Raw genomic sequence first — 23,440 nt, 5'->3', positions numbered from 1 at the left:
TGTGAACAGTAGACCTCACGCAGTATTCTCATCCACAAGTACCTGATTGAAACTATAGACCTTATGGAAATACAGCAATAGGCTGGCTTCTCCACACATCTGTGCAATCACTTATCAGCTGATTTATGATGAATTATAAGTTCTATAGTCTGATTTTTACTGTAATATTGGCGTATGAAGGAGTCCTGAAGTCGGATTATAAATTTGATAGGCCATAAACCTGGTCCTGAACATAACGAACACAACTAAACAAAAATCATCAAATTCAGAGCACACATAAATAAGTTATTGAATGTCGAAATTTGAGGCTCGATTTTTATTTATTGACCGAGCAAAGTGAATTCTAAGATTCAAGTCGACGGTTTGGCATTTATCTTAATGTTTAAATGTTTGAATGTTTATATTTTGCGCATTTACGGCGAAACGCGGTAATAGATTTTCATGAAATTTTACAGGTATGTTCCTTTTTTAATTGCGCGTCGACGAATATACAAGGTTTTTGGAAATTTTGCATTTCAAGGATAATATAAAAGGAAAAATGAGCCTCCTTCATACGCCAATATTGGAGTAAAAATCAGACTATAGAATTATTCATCATAAATCAACTGACAAGTGATTAAACAGATGTGTGGAGAAGCCAGTCTACTGCTGTATTTCCATGAGGTCTATAGTTTCAATCAGGTACTTGTGGATGAGAATACTGCGTGAGGTCTACTGTTCACAGATAATTAGAAGTATAGATAACTAGTTCAATTGTTTGATTAAAAGCCTACCTGGTTTAGCATTCTCCAAAGGAACAAAGACGTCACCCAACGGCATCGGGGTGTGAGACTCTTTCTTGACTTTCTGAGACTCTTCCTTGACTTGCGGGGGCGGTTGCTCCCTGGGCTGGATGGTGAGCGGAGGCAGTGCCGCCTCCAGGGCACCGTTGTAGTCTGTAGTCTGAATGGTGAGTGGAGGCAGAGCCGCCTCCAGGGCCCCGTTGAAGTCTAGGGGCGGTTGGTCCGCGTAGTCGTCCATCAGAAGGTCGAGACACTTGTCGTCCGCGTCTTGAGAGGAGGCGGTGACCAGAAGTGGTGAGGCGGTGACCGGAAGTGAGGGGCCGGTGACCGGAAGTGGGGAGGCGGTGACCGGAAGTGAGGGGCCGGTGACCGGAAGTGAGGAGGCGGTGACTGGAGGTGGATTAAAGTCCGCCTCTTGCTTGGAGGCGGTAACTGGAGGCGGAGCTTGATGTAGTGGAGACTCGATCAGGCGATTCAGCTGGTTCATCGGTACTTTGCTCGTGTTCCTGAGTTAGAAATAATTTTGATACTTGTTAATAATGATCAATTATATCTCAAATATCTTATATAATGCGTATGTGTTTAATTGGAATCTGTTTGAAACCCTACTTGAAGGTTCAATTTCATAGTTTTATACAGAGTGTTTCAGAAGTAGTGTCGTTAAGGGTATTGTTCCTGGCTGATAGGAGACTACAAATGTCCTATTTGAAGTGTCCAAAACTCAGCGGTTATCCTTATAGCTGCCATATTGTTTTTTTCACTTATGAATTTTTATTTCAAGAACGAAATGTTGTATTGATCTGAAATTTGGCATGAATATTTATGCTATAAAAACACAACTTTAAAAAATAAAATAAAAAATTTTCTATGTAAATTTTCAAAATGGCGGCCATTTTAAATTTTTGATGGCAAATTTCTCGAAAACCACTCTCGCCCCAACAAAACAGTAATAATAGACAGTAATCGGCTTGAGTTAACAGTGAAATTTGGAACATGAGCAACCTATACCATGGGATTTCTTCTTATGGTATCATTTCTCTATGGTATCACCACAAAATTATACTGTATCACCACATGATACAGTATCATATCAACTTGATACACAACACCATAATTTGACACAAAACTTCCAAACTTTGAATGAATTCTACAAACCATGGGATATCTTCTTATGCTATCATTTCTCTATGGTATCACCACAAAATGATATTGTATCACCACACATGGTACAGTATCAATACAACATGATACAGTATCAACACAACATGATACAGTATCACATCAACTTGATACACAACACCATAATTTGACACAAAACTTCCAAACTAAATGAATCCTACAAACCATGGGATATCTTCTTATGCTATCATTTCTCTATGGTATCACCACAAAATTATACTGTATCACCACACATGGTACAGTATCAATACAACATGATACAGTATCAACACAACATGATACAGTATCAACACAACATGATACAGTATCATATCAACTTGATACAAAAGAAGATACATAATTTGATACAAAACTTCCAAACTTTGAATGAATGCTACAAACCATGGGATATCTTCTATTTCTCTTTGGTATCACCACAAAATGATATTGTATCACCACACATGGTACAGTATCAACACAACATGATACAGTATCATCTCAACTTGATACACAACACCATAATTTGATACAAAACTTCCAAACTTTGAATTTTATTCTAAAAACCATGGTATATCTTCTTATGCTATCATTTCTCTATGGTATCACCACAAAATGATACTGTATCACCACACATGGTACAGTATCAATACAACATGATACAGTATCATATCAACTTGATACACAACACCATAGTTTGATACAAAACTTCCAAACTTTGAATGAATTCTACAAACCATGGGATATCTTCTTATGCTATCATTTCTCTATGGTATCACCACAAAATTATACTGTATCACCACATGATACAGTATCACATCAACTTGATACACAACACCATAGTTTGATACAAAACTTCCAAACTAAATGAATCCTACAAACCATGGGATATCTTCTTATGCTATCATTTCTCTATGGTATCACCACAAAATGATACTGTATCACTACACATGGTACAGTATCAATACAACATGATACAGTATCATCACAACATGATACACAACACCATAATTTGATACAAAACTTCCAAACTTTGAATTTTATTCTAAAAACCATGGTATATCTTCTTATGCTATCATTTCTCTATGGTATCACCACAAAATGATACTGTATCACCACACATGGTACAGTATCAACACAACATGATACAGTATCATCTCAACTTGATACACAACACCATAATTTGATACAAAACTTCCAAACTTTGAATGAATTCTACAAACCACGGGATATCTTCTTATGCTATATTTTCTCTATGATGAAACTTACTTTATGAGCTGTGATGGTTTAACAGTATTTGGTAGACTCTCTCGTAGCAGTTCAGCTCCAAGTTTATCGAGATCTTCTAGGGCCTTCATTTTACTAGATTTGTCGTCCATCAGATCACTGACTAGGCTACTCCCAACACCAGCAGCTGTAGAAGGAAACAATTATTATACATTTTTTTAAATTCTAGCGAAAGAATGGGTCAAGACATTCTTCATAACTACCTAATAAAAAATTGTATCACTACATTGAGCTATTGAATGAAAAATACTAAGAAATTGTCAAAAATATACCACAATAATTGTGGTAATTGTCAAAATTACCACAATATCAACTTCTCAAGTACACAAAAATACATTGAACTACTTTTCATCACAATACTTTCCATTTCAATCAGAGATTCTTTGTTGGAATAATGTTTTACATAGTGTGGTCCACGTTATAATGGCAGTGTTTGATTAGCAATGGTATTGCTATCCTTGTCTATCAATCAGCAAAGCGGATAGCACTATTTCTTTCTCGCTTTTCTCTGTTGCCAGTTCGTCTTTTAACAATGTAGAATAATTAATAATTAATTAACAAAATATTTCATCTTAATTATGAAAATTCATTTTGAAATTATTTAAAAATATAATTTCTTGCTTAATGAAATATAATTTACTAGTAGTTCTGCGAACAGTAGACCTCGCTGAATAGCCTACAACTTTCAAACTAATGAGAAGGGCCATTAAGAAAGTACAGTAAATTGTGAATATTTATCCATGTCACCTATTATTTTCTCCATTGAACGTGCTAAAGACATTGTTTCCAGGGACACCGGACTTATAAATGTCTCTCAAAGAAGTACCTTCATATTGTCCCCATATTCACAATATTACAACTTTTCTTACAATAAATTATAAGAAATCGGTCAACTGATAGAAAAATTGGAATATGCAGTAGGCAATTCAGACGATGAATCGTCTCACAGACGATAGTGAGACGGAAAATGATTCTAAATAAGATGGGTTTGTTGGTGACAATGACAGGAGGTTGCTAATAATGTTTTTCATGAAAAGTGGATTCAATGTTATGGCGGCTTGTTATGCCTATGCAGAATGTTTATGCTCACAAGTCGGTTTCCGATCTCATACTAAAGCGAAAACAAGAGCTAACTAACTAAGCTGAGATGTCTCCGGCCGGTTCGGTAGGTCTAGAAACTATTCATCTATGAAACAGGAAAATATCGTGTTGAAAAGGGAAGAAGAAATGGGTGCAATCAAGTGAGAAGTTTTCTTCAATTAATAAATACAGTATGATTTGGAGCGGCTCAGACGTTTCAAGGTTCACCGCTGACAACTCTACTTGTCCTCTATCGATAGCATTCCAACGATACCATTCATTCAATACAGCACATTTTAGAGCGGCACAATTTATATTAAAACCGGAGGTCTTATCAAAAATCGTTACACATACGTTTCTGTGCCTTGTTTCAAAGAACTTGTATACCAAATTTTATCCAAATCGGACAGTAACTGCGGTACAAACAAACAAACAGACAAACGCGATCGAGTCGAAACTAAGACCTCAGCTTCGCTTCGGTCAATTATTTAAAACGAGAAAAAACCGTTAATATTACATCAATAAACCTGTATAAGCTACTGTCATTGAAGGCATTGACAAGACAGAGGATCGGCAACGTTGTTCTCCTACCTTTCTCCAATGCCATTATAACTTGGACCTCACTATAGCAACAAGGTATAGTTAGTTTCAATTGAAAATTGTAATTAATATTACCATTAGATATAAGAGGGAGATCGGTATTCATTGTTGACAATGCAGTGAAATTTATACTGTAAGCACTTACACTTGCTGGTCTTAAATTGTAAGTGACATTGCGTTGAGTAAATAGATGTGTATTTTTATTTATGAATATAATTAAGTTTGTTATGTACGTTTGGCGAAGCGTTGGTAAGTTTATCTCATCAAATATTAGTCTGCTAGGATAGCGTCTTGGTCTTCCTAGCGCAGCCCTGATGATATGCTTTTGAATAGTAAAAAGTTTATTGAAATGGGTGTCAAAGGCTGCTCCCCATACTTCTATATTGTAGTGGAAGATTGAGTGAGCATATGCATTGTAAATTGTTCTGAGAATGTTCAAGTCTTTCAATTGATTAATTTTGTAAAATATTGTAATCAAGTATTTTAATTTATAACAAAGATTTTGGATGTGAATGTCCCATTTAATATGCTGATCAATCGTAATTCCTAAATATTTCATTGACTTAACTCTTTCTATAGTTGAACAAGTACAGTTGGGAGTGTCGCAGTTATGATTATGTATTATTAGTTTTAAATGTTCTGAAGGTTGACCGCTTCTATTAGGCGAAAAAGTTATATATTTAGTTTTTATTGTATTTAATGTTAGAATATGACTTTTTAACCACGACTTGACCACTGAGAGACCGCGATTTGCACAGTTGAATGTTTCATCCCAAGTTGAGCCAGAAAAGATTAAAGCAGTGTCATCGGCAAAAGATAGAGCAATACCATTCGGAATGCGTAGTTTCAATAAATCATTCACATAAATCAAAAACATAAGAGGCGATAGTACAGTGCCTTGTGGCAGACCATAATCTTTAATAATCTGGATATCAGTTTCCAAAATTTGGGTTCGATCCTTCAAATAGCTTGCGAATAGTTTTTTTGCTATCCCCCTTATTCCACTATTTTCCAACTTGTTTAATAAGATAGAATGTGGTATTGTATCGAACGCCTTCGCTAAGTCACAGAATACAGCAAGTGTTTTTTTATTACTATTGAAATTTTTGTCGATTATACTTGTCAAATGTAACACAGCATCCTTGGTAGATTTACCTTTTTGGAATCCATACTGGTTGCCCTCAATAAATTTATTTTTTTCAAGAAAATTCAACAGTCTTGCTTTTATAATTTTTTCCATGATTTTAGACAAGTTGCTGAGTAGACTAATAGGTCTATAATTTTGTGGATCATCAAGTTTATTGGATTTAGGAATCGGTTTTATTAAGGCTACTTTAAATTTTCTGGGAAAATATCCTAGTAGAAAGCATCTATTAACTATGAATTCAAGAGGACAAACAATATAGTTTGAAATTTTCTTTAGACATATGCTACTTATGCCATCCGCACCTGGAGAAGAGTTTGGTTTTAGCTCATGAATGTATTTATTTATTTCTGTAACATTGGTTGGGCTTAGAAAAAAGCTATGTAAGGTTCTAGGTGAGATTGTTTCGGGAATTTCAATTATATTATTTTGAATTAGGTTTTTAGCATATTTCTGGCCTACTGTTGCAAAATGTTTATTTAGTACGACAGCTTCAATTCTAGCTTCAAATTCTTTAGTTTTGGTTTTGGTAATTTCTTTTATGCAATCCCAAGTTTTCTTAATATTACCTTTATAATTGAGAAACTTTTGATTATAGTATTCAATTTTTGCTTTTTTGATCAAAATGTTCAGAGTGTTTCTATATCGCTTATATTCCTCCTTCAATCTAATATTAAATGGTTCTTTAGTCAGTTTCCTATGCATCTTGTCTCGCTTTCTTATAGAATTAATAATGCCCTGACTTATCCATGGCTTCAGTGGTTTTCTTTTATGAGGTATCTTAAAAGATCGTGAGCTAAGTTTAATGTGGTCCGTGAGTGTATTTATAAAAGCATCCACTAACTCATCAATGTCTTCAGTATTGCTATTAAATATCTTATCCCATCTTTCTTCTTCTAAGCTACGACATAATTTTTCATAATCAATTTTGACTATATCATTAGTCGATGAAATACTCTTAGTTTTTATGTTATTCTGATTTAAATGGATGGTTGTGCAAAAATGATCAGTAATATTTGATTCGATTACAGTTGCTAATATGTTTTCAGGATTTATATTCTTATCTTTGAGAAATATATGATCAATACATGTCTTAGTATTATTTTGAATTCTTGTTGGTATATTTATGTAGGATTTAAATCCATTTAAATGAACAGCACTCAAGTATTCGTTCGTTAGATTGCAATTTTCTAATAGGTTCAAATTCATGTCTCCTAGCACCAAAAATGTATTTCCATTATTAGTATTTTGCAAAAGAGAGTCGAAACTGTTTATGAAATCAACAATATTAAGTGAAGGTGAGCGATAGACAGACAACAGCGTATACTTCTTATCTAGAAATGTGAATGTAATTGCAATCGAGTTAGCTTTATCTATTTCTAAATCAATCAGTTCGAAGTCTATGATGCTATTGTCAATAAACAAGCAGATACCATCGCTTCTTGAATATTTGGATTTTTTATATATAGTTCGGTATCCATCCATAATAAAATTACATTGAGAGTCCTCAGTTATCCATGTTTCTGATAAAATTATCACATGAAATTTTGTTTCACACTGGTTCAGGTAACATATAAATTGATCAAAATTTTTATTAACACTCCTTATGTTCATATGCAATAAGTTGAGTAAACTCTCTGTATTACTATTTAAATAATTATCCGGCTTGAAGTTAGCAATATCTTGAACCTCCAGCGTATCATAGATACCAACATCAACTGTATCACCTACTTCAAAAGGCATTGGATTGGGTAGAAAAATAAAATAACAACTTCGTTACTCATGAAAAATTCGGCTAGCCACCTACTGCACACGATAAGATAAAGATTTATATTAATAGGATAATGGAGTCTTACCAATATTGAAATCCTAATTATTGACAATATTGTGACAATGATGTAGAATACAATTATTTTATTGATAAAAATATTCAAATCAACCTGTTCTTGTTTAATTTGTGGATCTTCGGCTCTAATAAAGCTGTTTGGAATCATTCTATATAAATTTACAATAAACATAGTAATAAAAATGATTGAACGTTTTCAAAATTGCGTTCTATATATATACCTTTGGCCGTTCAAATAAAATAATACCAAGAAGCCATCTTTCAATAAATCAATCAGCAAAGACAAAAAACTAATCTCGCTTGAATTCAACTTTTTAACAATTTTATAATTATTAGTGATATTGTATTCTTCAGATACATATTTAATTTGACGATTTCTCATAAACAATATGAAGTAAATTAAATCCTGGAAATAATAAATAATTCTACCTGAACTTCTGTTCATCTTTATACAAAATAGATCTATAAAAGTCATAAAATCATAGTTTCCATCTTGAAAAACACCAAAAAAATAATAAAATTCATGTTTCGAATGTTCTAAAGTAATCAGAGTATAGTTCTTTCTACTTATTAACATTGTTTAGAAACAATCTGGGAACAGTGCGGAGGTGATAGAGGATAGCGCTATCTGCTTTGTCGAATGATAGACAAGGATAGCAAAAGCAATGTTAATCAAATACTGCCATTATAACGTGGACCTCACTATAGAACAAGAACAATAACCACAAAATGATACAGTATCAACACAATATAATACAGTATCAACACAATATGATCCAGTATCATCTCAACTTGATACACAACACCATAATTTGATATAAAACTTACAAACTTTGAATAGCAACACCAATGTTATCAAATACTGCAATTATAACATGGACCTCACTGTAGAACAAGAACAATAACCACAAAATGATACAGTATCAACACAATATGATACAGCATCATCTCAACTTGATACACAACACCATAATTTGATACAAAACTTTCAAACTTTGAATATCAACAACACCAATGTCAACAAATGCTGCCATTATAACGTGAACCTCATTATAGAACAAGAACAATAACCACAAAATGATACAGTATCAACACAATATGATACAGCATCATCAACTTGATACACAACACCATAATTTGATACAAAACTTCCAAACTTTGAATATCAACACCAATGTTAATCAAATACTGCCATTATAACGTGCACCTCACTATATCAAAATGCACTCACCAATTTAACAGGATTGTTCTTACCTTCTTTATACATGGGCAGCCCTGTCGCCATTGGTTGCAAAGGGTTCTGTTGTGGGGTTTCGGGCGCAGCACCAAAAATATCACCAAGTGACGCCAGATCCTTTCTTGGTGCCGACACATTCGTTGCCGCTGGTGCACCAATATCCAAACCTGCAATTGAAATTGTTGACCAATTGAAATATATGTGAAAAACAGTCTCTAATAGTGGAGGTATAATAGGGTAAATACAGTAAATGGTTTCAAAAATGTTGCGACCCTTATTGTAAAAACAATATGCAGATACTCGGTTTAAACGTAGAAATGTCAGCTGTTCGTTTAAACCCCATATGAAACACATTACGATAAATGCAACCATATCCACAAGTAAACGTGGTTTAGCGTTAAACGTAGTGTTAGCATATGGCTCGATGTGGGAAACAGTCTAATAGTGAATGTTTTCTAGGTTAAATTATAAGAGAAATGATAGCATAAGAAGATATCTCATGGTATAGGTCGTTTATGATCCAAATTGCAAGCCGATTTCTTGTTAAGTCAAGCCGATTACTGTCGACTACTGTCATAGCCACCTCTAATACAAGGCCCCGGCCTACGATATTTTGAGCTGATCTTTTTCAGCTGGCCGCGGCCGCGGCCTTGTATTGGAGGTGGCTATGCTACTGTCTATTATTAGTGTGTATTGAGAGTGTAAGAACGACACAGTATGAGAGACTACCAGCGTCACATAGCTTCACAAAAAAGAACTACTAGGACTATCGGCTTGAGTTAACAGTGAAATTTAGAACATAAACGCCATATACCATGGGATATCTTCTAATGCTATATTTTCTCCATGCTGAAAAACACTACGAAAATATAGTGTCTAATACAATTCAACAAAGCATATTTGACATCATATATCGTCTCTCGTCCTATAGAATAATGGTTAGTTTGACAAGTAGACATAAGGCTGACTACTAACGACAGAACATGCATGAAGAAAATGTGTGTACACACATCATGTTCGTCATGCATGTTCTGTCATTAGTAGCTAGCCTATTGCCTAGTCCACATGTTGACTTAGTCGCTGGCCCAGTCTGACCAGTATTTGACCCAACTTAGGCAAATGAAGGTCGACATTGGCCTTCAATGGGCAATCATGTGGATGCGGCATAAGAGTCGCCGTTTGAAACCAACATCCAATATGCACTTTCTTGATGTAAAAAGTAAATTGGTATGGCTTTTGTTGGTGGGGAGTCCCTTGCGGGGAGGTTCCACCGCCTGAATATATAATTTAAGCCGTCAATGGGCCTTACGACTGTCATACTTCAGCCGGGACCGACACTTTAACGTGCCCATCCGATAACACGGGAGTGATCTGGTTAAAAAACGTTTGGTATTAAGAGGGTTTGAACCCGGGATCTCTATGCTGCTACGCAGGCACTCTATCCACTAGACCATGGATCACTCCACTTTCTTGATGTAATACCCAGGCATTAAGCACTGGCCACACCAACGTCTGCTAGAGGTAGCGAGCTCGCTCCCGCGGTGGTAGTTTGGTTTTGTGATTGTTTTGATGAGTATGGTTCTCTAGTAGTGGGGGAAGGCCGGCAACCACAGCGCGCTACCGAAGTGGAACTTTTAAAACTAGCTTTCCATGTGGAGTCGAAAGAGCGATAGTTGGGAGTTTTCTGTGTTGTAGTGAAGGTTATGATCACATTGAATGAGTATATGTGCAAGTGCAAGCTTGGTTATGCATGACCAAGCGTGCAGATGGGGAACAAAACCTGAAAAAAGAGCAATAAAAACACTCTATTTATTTATTTATTACAAAAAACTTGAATTAAACTTTTTTGTACTCACACTGAACGTTTGCACTTGCTTGTTGCGTTCAGTGTGAACACCTCCATGCACGTCACAACGTGCTTTAAAGGCATTTTCTAAATTTTGTTTCTCGGCTCATGCATTATCTAATGTGTACGAGCACATACACGCATTCAATGTGATCACACCCTAAAGGTCATCTTGTGGTGATAACCATAAGTGAAGGAATGAGATAGTGCATTTAAGTTTAATAATACAGTACTGTAGTTTTCTCCATCGATCAATTTATTTATTAACTATTATCATAGAGAAACAATAGCATAAGTAGATATCCCATGGTATAGGACGTTTATGTCGCAACTCTTACTGTTATCTCAAGCCGATAGTCCACGCAGCTCTTCCCGGTGAAGCTGTGTGACGCTGTTCATGTTATTCTTTCCCGTGAAGCTGTGTGACACTGGTAGTCTCTCATATTGTGCCGTTCATACACTCTCACCTCAACAAAACAGTAAAATTCACCTATAATCAACAGTAATCGGCTTGAGATAACAGTAAAAGTTGCGACATAAACGTCCTATACCATGGGATATCTACTTACGCTATTGTTTCTCTATGATATTATTACTTGATGATTACCTAGTCCAGCAAGCTGATCATCGATCATGTTGACAGAGGGGGTTGAAGGAGCGGGAGGGAGAGCCTCCTGACTTGGGGTGCCCAGGTCCAGCAGACTGGCCCCTCCTTCACCTCCACCCGCCCTGCCACTGCTAGCACCGCCCTGAACTATCAGCCGGTTGTACTTCTCGAAAACCTCCCCGAGTTCGTCGTTCGTAGCGAACACTTCGCCTGAAACACGAACAAAACAGCATTCATGATAAAAATTGTAGAATAAGAATAGAATGACTGCCTTAATTTTTGACCTAGGAGAGCGAAATTAGGGCGCAGTCGGCCCTCTCCTACATATAACCCTCACAAGAATCGATATTGTGGAATTTCTCCATAATTGGAGAAACACAGTTTTATTTTTGTCACATCCACATTTATAGGCCTACCATAGGACTGTAGTTTCGTTTTGAAACCAACACATCTTCATCATTGATATCTATGCATCACTACAGCTAAAGATGTGTTGATTTCAACAAGAAACTGCAGTCATGTGTAAAAGTCTAATAAATGTGAATGTGACAAAAATAGAACTGTGTTTTTCAATTACAGTAAATACATTCAAATTTAGTCAGAATATATTTTACAACATGTCAAATGAAATTTATTCTCAATGTTAGATAGAATAGGATAGGACAGTGACAGTGAACAGTGAAAATATAATTCACATTAGTTCTAATTGGAAAATTCACAATCAGTCCAGACGAGTGAGTATGAAGTATGCTATCAGAACTTATTGGATTTATTTTTCCTCTGTTCACTGTCACTGGTGTGTGAAAATACAGCTTTATCATCTCAAAATGTATGAATTAAGAGCTACTTATTTTTATTTATAAAATACAGAGTATCTGATGAGTCACTCCCTATTTTTTTTACAGCTATAATTTCTCAATTTATGGACCAATTTTGTTAGAACTACATTTATTGGATAGAGCACTCCTTGAGGTTGTGTTTAACACCAATTTTAATTTGTTTCAGTTTAAAAATGACCCCTCTCTTGACTGTGGAAGAACGAGCCGAAATAGCAGCTCGTTATGAGGTCTGAGGATCTGTGGTACGAGTACAAAGATGGTGGAGGTCTGAACGAGGGATCCATGCAACACTGGATACAAAAACTGTTAAAAATTGCCATTCAAAATTACTAACAACAGGGAGTGTTGCAGATAGAAGACGATCAGGAAGACCATCAACGTCAAGGACAGCAGATTACTGAACAAATAGGATCGGAAGGTATGAATGTTGAAAGAGTTCGTGAAATGTTCATGAGGAGCCCCAAGAAATCACTGCATCAAGGATCTCGTGAAAGTGGTCTTTCACGTTACTCTGTTGCAACGATTCATAAGAAAGATCTCAATGTATTTGAATCCAGTGTTACATGGATCTCTCGTTTAGCCCACCACCATCTTTGTACTCGTACCACAGATCCTCAGACCTCATAACGAGCTGCTATTTCGGCTCGTTCTTCCACAGTCAAGAGAGGGGGCATTTTTAAACTGAAACAAATTAAAATTGGTGTTAAACACAACCTCAAGGAGTGCTCTATCTAACAAATGTAGTTCTAATAAAATTGGTTCATGAATAAAGAAATTATAGCTGTATAAAAATAGGGAGTGACTTATCACACACCCTGTAGAATAAGTACCCTATTTTTGGAATTAATAAAATACTAGATTGAAAATACAAATTATCACTTGTATTTTACTTGTAATATAATTTCTATTTTTAATCTATTATTTTATTAATTTAAAAACAGCTTTATTATAAATAATGTTACCGAACAGGTCTTCCTCGGCATGCACTTCCGAGGCTAGCTTGAAGACTGTGGGCCTGAGTCGCTTGCAACTAGTGTGCAATTCGGTGATCAACTCCAGATCTTGTGGCGAACTCTGCTCTGGACGATACGAGTCCAACATCTCACTCAGTAGTCTCACATTGTTGTGAACAGCTTCCAACTCTGATAGACGCCGCACTTTCTGTTCAACTCTTTTCTCGTCCTGAAATCAATAAAGATGCAAATAAATCAGTAAGATATAATATAAAGAAAATAAAAATTACAAGTAGACCTATACAGAAAAGAGATAAAAATCAGTAAGATGTTAGCTGCTCTCTTCTTCTTCTTAAATTGACAAAGTTGCAAATGCATGAGTAAGGCCAGCCATAAAGAGGAAGAAGAAGAAGAAGAAGAAGAAGAAGAAGATTAGTTTTATTGATAAATAAATCAAGTTTCAATCAGGACTTCCTATATAACTTACTACTATATCAGGAACTTCTATATGTACTGCCGGACCTGAGCCTAGAAGAAAAATGGCTGCCGTATGTGGTGGTCTTATAGGAATTCCTACTGGGAAAAAATCACTAATCAGCTGTTAGAGAGCGTCACAGTTTGTCGATATCTCAGTTTGTCCAGTTCCCGTTTAAAATATCATTGCCAGCCACCACCTACGGCGGTCATTTTTTTTTTTTTGAAGGTGCAGGTCCGGAAAATAGGAAGTCCTGACTATGCAACTAAATATGATACCTTGAGAATAAGTAGTATTGAAACTCAAGTATTATTATTTCATCAGAGCATTGAAGTTGAAATGTTCTTGAAGATTAAAGCTATTCTTCATTATCTAATTATTATTATTTAACGAAAATCCTAAATAAATGCTGCAAATCACCCCGAAGACTTCTGCTACTGCAGACATTGACAACAGGGTTAAAAGCTAGATGGAAATTCGATGAGAACTACTATCCAAAAATTAATTGCCAGCCCGGGAATCGAACTCGGTACCTCCCAATTGCTAGTCAGGAATGCTTACCCTTACACCAAACTGACAATCTCTGGATAGCAGCGCTCATTTTATACGAAGCCATAGCGGCCAACCAGTTACAGATGGAATTGAATAGAGAATGCATTTATTCAAATGCTAATTAATATATAATTATTATTAAACGGAAATCCTAAATAATGCTGCATATTCTTCATTATCTTAATAGAATAATCATTCCTTAAAGACAATAACCTAGTCAGTCAATTCTATGACCAATTAGATTCGAACGCAATTCAAGCATTGCTATGACTAATCATCTACTATGATAAATTGATTAGATTTATCATAATAAATCATTAAATACAGCCTGGATAAATTAGAGGCAGATGACTGGATAGAAGATCACTTTGTGATACTTTGGCAGATCACTTTGTGATAGCAGAATGAATGATAAACTAAAGGGTAAAATCTACAAAACAGTCGTGCGGCCCCCGTTGACATACGGAGCGGAGACCTGGGCAGTTAAAAAAGGCCATGAACACAGACAGGAGGTCACTGAAATGAAGATGCTGAGGTGAAGTTGCGGCCTAACTGGAAGGGATGGAATCCGAAATGAAATGATAAGAAACAGAATGAATGTTACAGAAATATCAAAGAAAATACAAGAAAAAATACTGCTGTGGTACGGACATGTGGAGAGAAGGGAGGACGATTATGTGGGGAAAAGATCGACCACTTGGATCTCGAAGGCACTAGGAAGAGGGGAAGATCGAGGAAGAAATGGGAATATTTTATCACCCAAGATCTTGTCGAGAAGGGACTTAAACACCAAACGAAGCCCTCGAGACTCCTGGAAGCGAAACGCCGACCCCACCAGAGTCGGAAAAGGCTGACAAGAAGAAGAAATCATAAAAAAATTTGATCAGAGACTACAATTTTTTTTCCTCCACCTACTGTCTAAAGTACTTACTTTACTCCCTGAAACATAATACCAAAGTGTCACTTTTTCGCTCTCGGTAGTAAAAAACAGAAAAACTCCCTAGGGAGGAAAAGTGACCCCATTTAAATAACATGGGAAGCATCTCTATTTTAAAACTTACATTGTAATTGGGTAGAAGGTCTAAGCTCAGATAAGAAAGCATAATAGAGGTATCTGTCATTGAGTCAACTGAATTCAATACCACAACCAGAAATTTGATCAACTCATGAAATATATGTTTGTATGATATTATATTCTTAATATTAGTAGACGATAAAAATTCATACAATTTTTAAAATATTATATTCTATTCAAAAAACCAGCCAACAAAATATTTTTGATCTGCAATTCAAATCTGAACCGCGTGATCTGGAGTCAGCCATTTTTGGTTGACGCCCAGCTGATATAATTGTTACAACTTTTGCCGATAGATAGTGCAATCGGCAGTGCCAATCATACGACCGGTTTTTGGGTTTCAGATTTCAGGTTATGTTGTTAGGAAACATTGTCACTAATACGTAAGTTATTAAAATGATATTATTTGCAGTTTCTATAAAAAAATGTAGATGGAGGAAAAATGTTGTGTACATCAGGAGCGAAAAATACTTTTTCTCCCTCAGGAAAATTGTTGCTCTCGGCTTCGCCTCGGGCTTCAAACTTTTTCCCACAGGGAGAAAAAGTCGTACTTTTCACTCTAGATATACAAATAACTATTAAGAAATCGTGACTGAGCAGATTTATCCAGTCTCTTTCATACAAAAAGTACAACAAAGTTAATGAAAAAAGATAATAATTGGAATGAAATATTTGTTATTCACCTCTTTGACCATAGTTTTGATGAGTTTATTAGCGGCTTGCAGGTCACCAGGTTTCTTACTCTGCAGAAGTTTCTGTAACAATCGAGATTTCTCCTCATCCTGAAAGATTGAGTCGGCCTGAGGTCTGGGCGAAACGCACGCTTCAGGAGGCTTCTCTATATTTATTGTTCCTATCCTTTCCTCCTGAAAAACCCACACAAAACCAATTAGTGAACATGGCAACACTGTTCAATTATTTCTATTCATCCGCTAATTATGTAGAGACATGCATGTACACACATGTTTATCATGCATGTTCTACCGTTAGTGGCAAGCCTTTGAATTACTTATTATATGACCCGTTTTATATGGGAATGAAAATATTCAATTCAATTCCATCTCACATGAGAGAAATTGAGGGCTTGAAGGAGTTGTGTTGAAAGATGAAGGATATTAGTAATACCGGGTGACCCAGAATAACGGGAACTTTCAAAAATATGGTGTGGTGCACTCACACAACTTTCCTTGCCCTTATGAAAATTGATCACCTGACGCTAGTGTTCCCGCGCATCTCAAATCTACTATTCAAAGATTTGAGCCAGCTGGTGACAGGGCAATAACGCTGGAGACACACATGAGGTCTGCTATCTCTTCATAGTGAATGATTTAATAGAATCAACAATAATTTCCAATTGAATAATCACATTTTCTCGAATTTAAAGCTTATTTTCAATCTTAGGTGAAAATGTTACTGAACATTAATTGTAGAGATTTTCATGCTCAATCTACTCCACTTAATTTTTTTGTTTCAATTGTATCTGAAGCCTTATAATTGGGAATCTATCTGCATTGATGGGGCGGAGCTCCTGGAATTTTTACAGATATGGGACTTGTGGCAGTTGATAGAGCTTATCAATGACTATTTTAGGTATGAATTTGATCAAAATCATTGTAGCCGTTCCCGAGAAAATCACGAAAAACCTTGTTTTTGACAACATTTTCGCCATTTTAGCTGCCATATGAATTGCATTTGATCAAAATTGTTCGTGTCGGATCCTTATAGTGTAAGGACCTTAAGTTCCAAATTTCAAGTCATTCCGTTAATTGGGAGATGAGATATCGTGTACACAGACGCACATATACTCATACACACACACACACACACACACCACACACACACACACACACACACACACACACACACAGACCAATACCCAAAAACCAGTTTTTTGGACTCAGGGGACCTTGAAACGTATAGAAATTTAGAAATTGGGGTACCTTAATTTTTTTCGGAAAGCAATACTTTCCTTACCTATGGTAATAGGGCAAGGAAAGTAGAAACGTCATTAAACAAAAGTGGGCAGGGCAAAAATGATTTTATATAAACTAATGTGAAGTTCAAGACTTGCCATTTGAGAATTATTAATAGCATCTATCACTTTTTGACAATTACTTCATTGAAATGGCTTCCTCCTGCATGAATATACTCTATAAATCTGTGTTGAGATTCCTGAACGATTGTGTGCATGTAGCTGCTCACACTGAACGCAACCAGCAAGTGCACACGTTCAGTGTGAGTGTTCCTATTGATCTTCCCATATCTTGTTTCTAATCTGCAAGTTTGGTCATGCATGATCAAGCGTGCACTTACACATATGCGCATCCAATGTGATCACACCCTAATGTCCGGTTGCACAAAAGTCGCTTAAATTTTAACCGTTATTAATTCCACAATAATCAATTAGGGAAAGCTTTTTTGAAAAGACGGCTTCTCTGACTAGTTCCCGTGGCATTTAATCGGGATTAAAAGTTAACAGACTTTTTTGCAACCGGGTGTTGTATATCTCTTTCATACATTATTTAGTTCTTTACTTTTTTTGTGTAGTTGAGAAGTTGATATTGTGGTAATTATTCATATTGAATGAAAAAGACTAAGAAATTGTCAAAAAACCACTGATTTTTGTCATCAAATCAGTGGTTTTTTGACAATTTCTTAGTCTTTTTCATTAGTTCTTTACCTTTATTGTTATTATTTTGAGTTTAAATAATTTACTTGGATATTTTTATTTTGGTATATTAATAACGAACCTTGACCACTCCCTGTTTCTTGAGCATTTCGTATGCCTCCTTGATCTTGGGTTCCTTGGGATACTGCACGGTCCACGACTGAATCAGCTCGAGCACTCTCCTACGCACAGGCTCGGGCGTGTGCGCGCCCAAATATTTCGGCGACACCAGCTTTATCAGCTCGTTCAGGAACCGGAACTTGCCAACCTCCGCGTGAAAGTTGCTCCCGCATTTTTTCATGCATGTGTCCAACACCTACATCGAACAAAAGTTGCATCAATTTCAAATAAAATCAGTTTTGAACTTGTACAATATACTCAAGAGAATATGTAGGTGCGTACAGAATAAAGGCCAGACCATATTGAGCGTTTTTCAGGCGTTTTTAGAATCGGCAGGGCAGGAAGCTCTTAGATTGGCCGATTGGATTGGCGCCTGAAAAAACGCTCAATATGGTCTGGCCCTAAAGATGGATTTTAGTTAGTATGTAACCTTCCGTCGTCGACGACGTATACATAACCAACAATATGATGTTTGATAACCATTCATTAAATGAATTTTTCTCGATAGAAAATTTGAGAGTAATGGAATAAAATAAATTTACACTTTTCTAGCCGGTAGGTTTGTAAAACAGCCTTTCTTCATTCACGCAGCTAGTAAACGACACATTTTAGTGTAAATCAACTTTATATGTGCGCGCCAAAAGCTTGAACCAACGATTTTGAAATGGCGTTCCATGAGAACATTTTGCACTAGTCACGTGATGGAACAATTTACGATTGGAACTGGAACAATTTACTGTACATAGAACGTACACATTGTTGTCTGATAACATTCATATTGTCCAGATTTCAAATCTGCTAAAACAGCTGATCAAATAACTTTTTGTTATTTGTGTCTATTACGTGATAACTTGATGAAAATCAGAGGCAATGTCACAATTTCGCAGAGGAGGATAAGGAAAACACCTTCTCATAATCTATGAGTAGCCCCCTACGTGAAGACCAGCCTTTCGCCCGGGTCAGGAGTGGTCCCCTACTACCTGAAGGATAGCGGAGTCTAGATATAATAAAGGGGAGAATTGGCTTAGACAAGTACGGGATAAAAATTAACGAATGATGATGCATCATCACGTCTGAACTACTGGACTGATTAACTTGAAATTTTGCATATAGATTCTCATCAACTGAGGATGGTTAAAGGCCTATTTTGAACTCAAGATTTCAGTAGGTCAAGTTTTCATTTAGACCCTTGCGGAGCACGGGTTACCTGCTAGTTGTCAATAAAGAAGAGAGAGACCGATTGAGGTTCTGAACAAAGATACACGTCTGTGAGAATATTGTATTTTATGGAGAGGGCTTAGAGCTCAATCAATTCAAATCTCCAGGTTTGCTTGAGCTGAGGATTTTCAGGCTGAGCATTCCCTTACAAATTACCAGATCAAGTAGATTGAGTAAATCAAGTAATCAGGAAAACTGTGATAATTTAGAATGTATTCAAGCGACTCACATTCAACGCCTGAGCTAAGGATTCCCAGGCATTAACCCTCTACAAATTACCTTATCAAGTAGATTGGGAAAATCAAGTATTCGGAAAAAATTAAAAAGGCTGGTAGCATGCCTCTAATTTCCAGGTCAAAAATCTGGTGTGGTACACTCACACAACTTTCCTTGCTCATATTTGAAACTATGATCAGACTTCTGTACATGTGTATATATAATTGTTTTCAGAGTACTTTTTCCTTTGTGTAAACTGTGAAATTCGATGATTTTTTTAGTCGTCATTTTTTTAAAGTCGTCAAAACAGCTGTTCTACAAATGAAATAACTCGACTATGACTGTGTTCTTTTTATGAACTGCGCTTCCTACCTACCTCATGCATGAGAAGGAGGTTACTAAGTTTATTTCTCAAGGATGGGGTGGACCCCCCCCCCATTAGTTTCCCAGAAAGAAGACTCATGCCAGTTGATAGAGTTGATAAATAACTATACAGGGGATGAATTTGAAAAAAATCGGTCAAGTTATTTTTGAGAAAATCGTGAAAAACATGATTTTTTACTAATTATCCGCCATTTCTCTCAAGAATATTACGGAGCTCCTGCAATTTTCCCAGAAATGAGACTCGTGTCAGTTGATAGGGCTTATAAATAGCTATCCATGGTATAAATTTGAAGAAAATCGTTGGAGCCGTTTTCGAGAAAACCAAGAATAACATGGCTTTTTAGTCATTATCCGCCATTTTTCTCAAGAATATTACGGAGCTCCTGAAATTTTCCCAGAAATGAGACTCATTTCAGTTGATAGGGCTTATAAGTAGCTATCCATGGTATAAATTTGAAGAAAATCGTTAGAGACGTTTTCGAGAAAACCGTGAAAAACATGGTTTTTTAGTAATTATCCTCCATTTTGAATTCGATTTTATTAAATTTCTTATTGTCAGATCCTCTTGGCATAAGGACCTTAAGTTTAAAATTTCAAGTCAATCGGTTAATTAGGAATGGAGTTATCGTGTTCACAGACATACACACATACACACACACACAGACCAACACCCAAAAATCATGTTTTTGGGCTCAGGGGACCTTGAAACGTATAGAAAACTTGAAATTAGGGTACCTTAATTTTTTTTGGAAAGCAATACTTTCCTTACCTATGGTAATATGGCAAGGAAAGTAATAAGATATTTTATTCGTTTTATCTATGAAATTTCTATTGTTTTCTTTTTTGCGAAATTTGTGATTATAAATGTGTTGTGTATATATTATGCTGTCATACAATTCAATTATTCAATTCAATTATTAATGTCAACAAAAAATTAATATACAATTCATACTTACAAACATAAAATACAAATTCTTTATAAAATTATGAATATAAAATATCATATTCTAAATAATATAATTTATCATACGCTAAATAAATAAATTCAAGCGACTTACGTTCAACGCTTGTAACGCCTCCCATTCCTGCATAGAATGCGCTTTAGCCGATATGAATCTAGCAGCACTCTGAGCACATTCGGGCTCCTGGTTGATGAGTCCACAAAACGCGTCTATTGCTGCCGTGTCAGGGCATTGGTTTTGATTATTGGTGGCCCGTTCTGCAACAAAAATACACATTTATGAATAGAATAGGTTGGAAAGAAATCTGACAAGTACTTTTAAAAGTATCAGGTGGCCAAGAGACTGTCCAGAATGTATTCCTAGTTTATTGACGTGACAACGTCTTATAAATTGGTTTGCCGGGAGACACTTCAAGAAACTGCGTTACGTTCCCACGTTATGCGCTCACAATGAGAGCGAGTGAGAGCGTTCGTTTCGGTTCACGGTCGTCTGGAAAGAGCACGAATAGGAGCAGTGGCGAGCAACGCTCGCAGCAGCAAGCCCAGCAACCCGAAGCATTCACCTGGAGAGAGAGTGAAACGGAGCAGTCAACCTGCGCAGGCGCCGCAAGCAATCTCCTGCGACTGCGCCACTAATTCAAAATGTCAAGTCAATGGTTGTCTCTCTCGCTCTTAGGTGGGCGCGGGCTAACCATGCCCGAGTGGAAGGGACGCGTGCCTCTCACTCACTCTCATTGTGAGTTATTATTTCATCCTTCTTCCTACTATACGAATGAATATTCACATTAAAATTATTTTACCACTCAAAGTCGTTGTCACGTAAAACTTTCGCCCGTATACCGACTTTACAGGCAACCATGCAATTTTTTATTTAAATTTAACAATACACACATGAAATAAATGATTAGAAAAGGACCAACAGGCCTAGCCCAAAACTGCTCTCTTTCCGAATTTTGATAGTAGTAAGCCAATGTCTAAAAGGTAGGAGAACATGGTTGCCGAACCTCTGTGTTGTCAAAGCATTCTATAGGCGGTAGCTGATACAGGTTTATTAATGTAATATTAACTGTTCATTCCTATTTAAAATAATCAATTATATTTTATTAATCAAGAAATTAGATTTCTCAATAATTTTATAATGAGTTCTCATAAATAAGATGAAATATTTTGTTAATTGATTATTAATTCTACATTGTTAAAAGAGAATCTGGCAAAAGAGGAAAGCCAGAAAGAGATAGCGCTATCTACTTTGTTGAATGATAGACAAGGATAGCAATACCATTCCTAATCAAACACTGCCATTATAACGTGAACTTCACTATATCAACTCATAGTGAGGTCCACGTTATAATGTTTTGTATTTGACAAACATTGGTGTTGCTATCCTTGTCTATCATTCAACAGAGCAGATAGCGCTATCCTCTCCTAGATCCACATCCATAGTTCATGTCCCAAATTTCAAGTCGAATTTTTGTTAACTCAAGCCGTTTACTGTCGGCTACTGTCAATTATCACTGTTTTGTTGGGGTGAGAGTGTAAGAACGGCACAGTATGAGAGACTACCAGCGTCACTTGGCTCCACAAAAAAAATACTAGGACTATAGCCTGGTTTTCACTAGTAGAGTTAGTGGTCGAGTAACTAGCATACTAGCTCTACCGAGCTAACTCTACTCTGCTTACTTGGTCGAGTAACTGTTTTCACTACAATTGAGAAAAGTTGGTGAAGTGTGTTGTCTAGTGATCAGAACTAACCTTAAAATGCCAATACTTTTAAACACTTATTAACACTTTAATAAATTAATACTGGCAAAAGAGCAAAGTGAGAAAGAGATAGCGTTATCCGCTTTGTTGTATGACAGACAAGGATAGCAATAACATTGCTCATCAAACACTGTCATTATAACGTGGACCTCACTATAGAACGTAGGAAGGAGGCTTATTTGCCTCCTGGGCCACCAAGGAATGTCCTAGCTAACGATCAAGAAATTGATGATCGTGATGTATCATCGATTATTTGGTCGATTATTTGTATCATCGATTATTTGGTCGTGATGTATCGATGGTCGAATGACTCTTTAATATTACCTGCAATCTACTCTTGTGGTGTCATTCAGGTAAGGTTGTGGACGTACTAAGGCTACAAAACGGATCATGAAACTTCTGGCCCCTCTATGTTAGCCTGGGTAGTTACTTGGTCAAGTATTTTGACAGTAGTCAGTCACTTCCTTCTTCTTCGCCTGATGATAATAATAATCAATAAAAAATCTGTTCCTACATTTAAAAAATCTCTATTCCTATTGTCTATTATCTATTGTCCTATTCTCTGTTCCTATATTTATGATAAAAAAATCTGGTGTGGTACACTCACACAACTTTCCTTGCCGTTATGAAAATC

General features: G+C 36.3%; 1 protein-coding gene across 1 annotated transcript in view; it reads right to left on the bottom strand.

Moving 5' to 3' along the window:
• Positions 1–23,440, bottom strand: part of LOC111051287 (ADP-ribosylation factor-binding protein GGA2) — a 31,633-nt gene that overhangs the window by 5,755 nt on the left and 2,438 nt on the right. Inside the window, exons 2-9 of the mRNA XM_039436949.1 lie at positions 21,143–21,303; positions 18,229–18,462; positions 16,162–16,344; positions 13,386–13,605; positions 11,585–11,794; positions 9,149–9,298; positions 3,207–3,351; positions 774–1,288 (exon numbers count right to left, since the gene is read on the bottom strand). Of these exons, the coding sequence (XP_039292883.1) occupies positions 774–1,288; positions 3,207–3,351; positions 9,149–9,298; positions 11,585–11,794; positions 13,386–13,605; positions 16,162–16,344; positions 18,229–18,462; positions 21,143–21,303 (1,818 nt within the window). The remainder of the gene's footprint in view (positions 1–773; positions 1,289–3,206; positions 3,352–9,148; positions 9,299–11,584; positions 11,795–13,385; positions 13,606–16,161; positions 16,345–18,228; positions 18,463–21,142; positions 21,304–23,440) is intronic.

This window comes from Nilaparvata lugens, chromosome 10, assembly GCF_014356525.2.
Source record: "Nilaparvata lugens isolate BPH chromosome 10, ASM1435652v1, whole genome shotgun sequence".
NCBI classification, from domain to species: domain Eukaryota; kingdom Metazoa; phylum Arthropoda; class Insecta; order Hemiptera; family Delphacidae; genus Nilaparvata; species Nilaparvata lugens.
This window is presented reverse-complemented; position numbering and strand designations above follow the sequence as displayed.